This window comes from Frankliniella occidentalis, unplaced genomic scaffold (assembly GCF_000697945.3).
Source record: "Frankliniella occidentalis isolate FOCC.00 unplaced genomic scaffold, Focc_3.1 Scaffold586, whole genome shotgun sequence".
Classification (NCBI taxonomy): Eukaryota; Metazoa; Arthropoda; class Insecta; order Thysanoptera; family Thripidae; genus Frankliniella; species Frankliniella occidentalis.
In genome coordinates, this window is record NW_026267702.1 from 1 (window position 1) to 6,983 (window position 6,983).

The window sequence follows — 6,983 nt, forward strand, 5'->3', positions numbered from 1 at the left end:
CTGTGTATTGATTTCATTTTTGTTTGTTTTCTCTTTCTATATTTTGTTTTGGTTTGCTATTACTAACTGTTTGCTCTGCGTTAACTTCACAGGCCCGTTTATCAGAGCTTGATACTCCAAAGCAAGCTGAACATTTGCAAAGATTAGAGGATCTGAAGAAACAGTTGATTGAACTAGAAAAGCAGGTAAACAATTGTTAAAATCCTCCATATTTGGTTTTACATGATAAATTGTCCCACACCATCATTTTAAAATATCTGCTTCTTCTTATAGCATGAGAAAGGAAAGCCTCTTGTAAACTTGGTGGACAATATGGTGAAACTGGGCTCCCTATACCGTAATGGTACGCCTAAATCTGGTCTGATGGGATCTTCAAGTACGCAAACACTTAGTGGTGTCCCTGTGCGAGAGAGACTAGAGTTTAACTATAAGGTTCAAGAGCAGCGCCTCCTAGCTGAGGAGCGACGGGACTGGGATCGCTTCAGCCCTGACTATGGGCAGCTTCAGGTAATCATCATCTACTGCTGTAACTAATGCCTTTTTTAAAAAATCATTTCAAAAGTAATATTGTTTCACTTCGATTAATTTTTATTTTTAGGCTAAGGTGCAACAGTTATATCGCTTGGATCAAGAGATGCAAGAAGAATCTCACACATTACAAAATTTACAAATAGATAAGGTAATGGTATTTTTTTATAATATACCTGCTTTTCGTCTCCCTTTTTTAAATTTTGCTATCTGAATAGTGTATTTCATTAATCAATGTCCCTTTAGGAACTTGTGGAAAGAGCTCTGGCGGGAATACGTTTAAAACTAGCAACTTCTCAGATACCGCCTAGTCTCAGAGACACACATAGAAAGCAGCAAAGGCTCTTGGAACGTGAGCTAAGTCGAGTTCGTCTGTTATTGGCTCATAACTCAAAGGTTGACCTGGTTACCTTTGCCTACTTTACTTTGGTTATAATTAACCTTCTGTTATATACTTCATGTTTATGTTGTTTCTTTTACTTTTCAGAAATTAGAAGAGACAGTTGCTGAAAATGCTAGACTTGAGCAAGAACTCGTTATATTACGTCAGAAGCTGCAGACGTCTCGACAAGAATCATTTTCCTCCCCTCCACTTGGAATGGTGGATGCTGACTATCCTTTAACTCCTGAGGACCCTCAAAATCCCACAGCTCAGTTGGAGGCTGAGCTTAAACGTGTACAACTCATCATGGGAGATCTGCACCGACAGAGACAAGAAATTAGTGTTGCTGTTAAGCAACTGACTGAAAAGTCAGACCCTGTTCGTCCTGGTCCAACTGGAGTCGCTGGTAAGTAAAATTTTAATTGTCCTGCACTTTTTTCTTTTGGTAGGCACATATATGTCAGTCTTTGGTTTGAAATAACACAGGGCACAATATTGATAATGTAGGTGCAGGACCCATTCCAGGAAAGAAGAGACAGCAAAGTTCATGGCTGGAAACCGACTTAGACTCCCTTGTTTCCAAAGAAACAGGAAATGGTTCACAACCTACCAGTCCTGTCTCAACAACAGGACGTACACCCTCCACAACCAGCACCATTCCTTTGTACGTCAACACTGGGTTGGAGAAAGGTCAAGGTACTAAAGTTGACTTATATTGTCATGGCAAATTTGATATCTACTCTTGCAACCACAAATATTTTTACAGATTCTTATCTATTCCATTCTATTGTTTGGTTTTATAGCTGAAGCAAGTGGCATAGGAGAAGAAGCTCTCTCACTTCTAACCCCCAATGAAGCCAGAGCTACAAGTCTCAGTCAGATTGAACTTAGTGAAGCTGATGACCGTATGAAAAGATTTTATGGTATGCTCAAAATGATATCAAATAAATTAGATCTTTTATATGGGTTACTGTTTTAATTAAAATGTGCTTTCAATTGGAATTTTTTGAAATCTTTCAGGAATCATACCCAAAGAAAAGCAACAAGAGTTCAAAACAGTGCGAATCGTGAAACGAGAGTCAGAGCGTCGGCAAAGAGATAGAGATCGCAGTGGTAACATAGGAATTCCCTTGTTTGCGCCAAATGGGAAACGAGTAACACTGTTTGAAGATCAAAATGAAAACAGTGTTACTATCATGGAGGCAAGTTACTGCTTAAAGATTCCAAGAGAAAACAAAACTGAAAATATTTTTAGCTAATTGAAATGTAATTTTATCTCTTCTTTACTGTAATATGTCCTGAATTTATTAATTTCCTTGCAGCGTTCACAGCAGGCTAATTTGGGACAGTTGTTAGAGACTGAAGAGAGGTCTTCTACTCTTACACCCATTTCCAATCATATTGAAACATTGGGTATTACTGCAACCAGCTCAACATCATCTTCACTTGGCAGCAGTGAACTTGCTTCATCAAATGTGTCATCCTCAATGACTTCTTCAATTACAAATACCACTACAGCAATGGCTTCTTCTTCAAATTTCATGAGTAACAGCTGGGCACAGGAAACATCCAGTAGTCAAGCTCTTGATGAAGCAATGGCCCAACTTGATGATGAGCTAGAAATAAATGGTGGCTCAGTTTTCCAACGGTCACTGTCTCTTCCACGAGGCTTTGGCAAAACAAATTCTCAAGGTATAGAAGTTGAAGCTGTCTCTAGTGTTGGACCTTTCAGTACATCCTCTAAAAAAAGCAATGGGTGCATCAGCTCCAGGAAGTGAGACTAATCTCTTGCTGGCTGGGATTCGTAGATAAAGAGTTCGGGTAAGTACAAACTAAAACTTTATAAGCTTAAAATCTTCAGCCTCCAAGTAGACCTCAATGTTAAAACTTCATGCTCCATTTCAGTTTGATACTCACTCTGGGAGTGGGAGTGAGAGTAACACAAGTAGTCCAAGTGGTTCTCGTCCTTTGTCTGCGAGGGAGCAATTATTTGGCAGTTTAGCCGATGAACACCTTTCTACTGGCTATACCATGCTTGGTCTAACTTCACGGGAAACTTCACCTCAGATGAGCCCAGTGTTTGCACACCATGCGGTATGTAGCTCAACATTTACCGTAGAGTAGTTTCATCAGCAAGATTTTGGACAAAGTAAACACCTTGAAACAATGCTTCCTCAATCACACTTCATTGCAGCTTTTAAAAATTTAAGACACGGTGAATCTATTCTGAGGGTTTGTTAAAATTTATGGGGGCCCCCAGGACAAAAAACTTTGAAAATTGGGAAAGTATGTAAATTCAAGAATTGAAGAACGTTCTCTTTCTATTTTTTCTTCTTCAAGTAATAAGGTTTTCTTTGAGTGCACACAGTTTTTATGGCCTCATATTTCAAAGTTTTGAGTCCTAGGTCTCTTTAATTCATGTCTATTATATGGGAGATCCCTTAATGTACTGTCTTTGTCTTTCAATTGTAATGAGAAGCCTCTGGTGATTGGTAGTCTATTGTGAATAGTTTCTCTGATAAAAGTACTAAATGAGTGTATTTGAAATGGTTGTGGCTCAGATGCCCCTGGGGATAGAGGTCTTTGCGTGATGGTTAGGTTTTGTACCAAATCTTTATAGAATCTAAAAAGAATTCTAAAAAATGTTACGTATGTGAAACAATATTTTCATAAGAATCTACCTTTTGAAACTGGAGAGAAATGATCAACCTTTCTCATGCTAGTTGAAATTTGCATGAGTATAAATGAAATTATAGTTTTATAACTGATATAAACTGAGCTAAAATTATACCTAAATTGGCACGGACTCTCCTCAAACTTTGAACAGAATGATGTAACCAACATGACAGATACAACCAATTGGTTTGATCCAATAGATTTAATCAACAGTTAAACTGGATATACCGCGATGTAGCCATAATTTAGAGCATACCTGTAACATTATACCAAATCGGAGAATCCAAAGATTCCAAAGTTAGCTAGCATGTAGCTTACTTTTGTGATAGCGCTTTTAAATTAGCTGGATTTAGCTAGTAGTCCAATCTAGCATAGTGTTCCCTAACTAGAAATTATTATATTGTAAGTATATTTTGTTGTGTGTTCCTCTTAAATACCTCTTGGATGTAGCTGTTTAAAACGTGAAGAAGTTCTTGGTGAAAGGCTGATACATGAAATTTGTATAACTTGTAAGATCTTCAGAAAAAATTAGGATAAAGTGCATGTTGCAAAGTTTGATCCCTGTCTTCTAAGAGTGGAAACTAGAGAAGTCTGCTAGCTAGCTATGTTTTTATCTCAGTTACATATTAGTTATAGGTATTCCAAGAGCTAGTTCTCATTATAAGTAATTACCGGTAATTTTGCATCCCTACAGCAGTGTTTGCTTTCTTTTGTATAGAAAAATGCGGTGCGCACACAATGCTTATCTGTCTAATACAGTACTTCACTGCTGTTTGCTTGGGATTTCTTTCACCAAAATTATTATGTATTTTAAGCAGCTTCTAAGGATGGCAACATATTTTCTGTAACCCTTCACATTATGGTTTGGGCTCTCTTTTCTTGGCTGTGAAAGTGGTGTCACTAATAGTCAATCTGTCGTTGTGTTTGAAAAGTGTGGTACAATTCAGACTGGGTTGTAAAGAGACTTAACTTTCTGCCATATCTTAAAAATTATATGTTAGAACACTAAAGATATATCTTAGTAATGTATTCTTAAAGAAAAAACAAGATTTAGAGATTTAGATTTTTCTGCTAGTTTCTCTTAGATGAGTTCTTTTAGATATCTCTTTTGATATCTGAACCGTATAGGCCAAGTCTTCCAACACCACTTTGCTTTGTAAAGAAACTTAGCAATGCTATACCATTTTCTACCTCTATTTACTTACTGTGTGTTTGTGTGTGTGTGTGTGTGTGTGTATGTGTATGTGTGTGTGCTTTAGAAAATGTATTGCCGCCATATAACTCTTTACTAATTTACATCGTCTCTTGGGTACTGTAGGCGTACCAGAGCGAGGCAGCTCGCCAAATCGTGATGGAAATGAACGCCTGCAGTCCCTCTGTCTTGCCTCCGCAGAAAGTGGCGCAGCAGAAACAGCTGAAACAAGCCCAGCAGCAGCAACACGCTCAGCGCCGTCTAGTTCCTAGAGAAAAGAGAAGACATCATACTGTGTCCGGAAGACCTCTATCACAAGTGTCAAGTTCTCCTCTACCTGTCTTGGTGTGTTTTATTCTTATACTAGGATTAAGAAATACCTTTTAAAAGAGAAGGGGGAAGTTTTGTGTGAGAAGGGGGAGAAGGGAGGGGAGGGAGAGTAAACACCTTGGTGTTAATTGACGCTGTGTGTTCCATGGATGTGTTAGTGACTTTGCTTTCTTTCTCATTATGTCACAGGGAACTACTAGGTCAAGAGATGATTTAGATATGGAAAGAGCCCTTCGCACCAGACATAATGCTGCCCCTGACGTAGTTCGTTCCACTCTTTCTCGACGTGCTCCAAAGTATGATGCAGACACAATTGATTCCATTCTGGGCACACCAGGTAAAATCCACATCCCTGAGAGTTATGTACCTGAGAATGAGCCAGCTCTAAGTCAAGAGGAGCGTATGCAACGTCTTCGCAAAGCAGATGCCATTCGAAAAATGTTGTCTGAAACACACTCAAGTACGACTTTGCCAAGTACATCAGGACATCAGGTTAGTTTCATCACATTCAAGAGTTTTCTCCATAGATGTTTTTACTTTTTTATCTAAGCATACATTTTTAAGAAATTTGCTATCAAGTAGATTACTGGTTTATATATCTATCTAAAAAAATATATGTTTTCAGGGGAGGAGGAACCACCAACGTTAACCCTGAAGAAAAAAGCTGCAGAAGAGAAGAAGCAACACAAGCACTTATTACAATTGAATCAGCTTCTTGCGAAACAAGTCATGGAGAAGAGTAAGATTGTAGCAGGTATGAAATAACTTTACTTTTGTTTTTATTTTGGGTTTTCCCTTTCTTGCATGTTGGTTTAGCTCTTTATTTTGATATTGTTATTATTAAATATACTGTATGTTGTTGAGTAACATGCAGAAGAGTATTGCCAGCTATAGTTAAAAATAAGATGAGAAAATATTTTTGTATTCTAAGGCAAACCAAATATCTAAATCCATCTATTAACTGCTTTTGAATTCCTCAAAATTCTTATTTGTGTTGTTCAGATAAATATGTACTGCTTGAAAAGCAATCTCCTAAACGGTGGTTGTGTGGTCAGAGTTTTACAGTAAAGCTTGTAGGATAGTATTTACAAACTTAGAGGAATACTTTGCTACTGTATGTAACACATGAAAAACTACCTACCTACTGTCTGTTAGAATGAAAATAAATGTGTATTGCACTTATCTGTCATAAAGGGGAACTTCATTGATACAACACATGTTGCTCTTTTACAGTAGATCTTAGAAACTTTTAAAAAAATACCTAGGTATTATTGATAGTTTCACTGGGTTTGTTGAGCTACTCATATGTTTTTTAGTAATTTCATTTGTTTTGTTTGTTACCATTTGCTTTTAAGTGCAACTTGGAATGTTTACTATTTAGGTAACTGATTCAACCTCCTTTTAGTAACCCTGATTATATTATTTTAGAACATTTTTGTAGCCTGCTGCTGAGTGTTAGTCATAACATAGTTAGTCATTTCATCTGCTAACTATGGGTGATGCATGTTCAAGTTTTTAACATTGATTGACCCACAAATACATTTAATTAGTGTTTGTTTTTGTGGATTGTTTGTAGTTTTTCATGTCCCAACCAGCATGATTTTATGTTGTCTTTTTTTATGTTGTATGCTGTAGTCTCGCTTAATGTGCTTGTTTAGGTTCACATCCTTCGAGCCAAGACTGCATGTAGCTGTGCCTGTGTGTTCTGCCAAGCTCACAGTTGCATCAAGGTTAGTTATCATTAATTTCTTTAGCTACCCTGGATTAGTTTAATGAACAGATTTCATACAGCACATCTATCCCAGAACTAAATTTTTAAATCTCATTTTAACTATGTTGTGTTTGGTCAATATTTATCTTTCAAGTATTAAAAAA

The 6,983-nt window shown here is 37.2% G+C and overlaps 1 protein-coding gene across 1 annotated transcript; it reads left to right on the forward strand.

Annotated features, from left to right (window-relative positions):
- Positions 1-92: 92 nt before the first annotated feature.
- On the forward strand, positions 93-6,838 carry LOC113211995 (uncharacterized; the record flags this gene model as incomplete). The annotated part of the gene is given in 15 exon segments (XM_052275367.1): positions 93-185; positions 274-507; positions 599-679; positions 775-924; positions 1,016-1,316; positions 1,397-1,606; positions 1,714-1,833; positions 1,931-2,112; positions 2,233-2,684; positions 2,772-2,778; positions 2,816-3,004; positions 4,905-5,123; positions 5,298-5,600; positions 5,734-5,862; positions 6,767-6,838. Coding segments are annotated over 14 exon segments (2,565 nt in total), but the record flags the coding sequence as incomplete, so codon positions are not given.
- Positions 6,839-6,983: the final 145 nt, after the last annotated feature.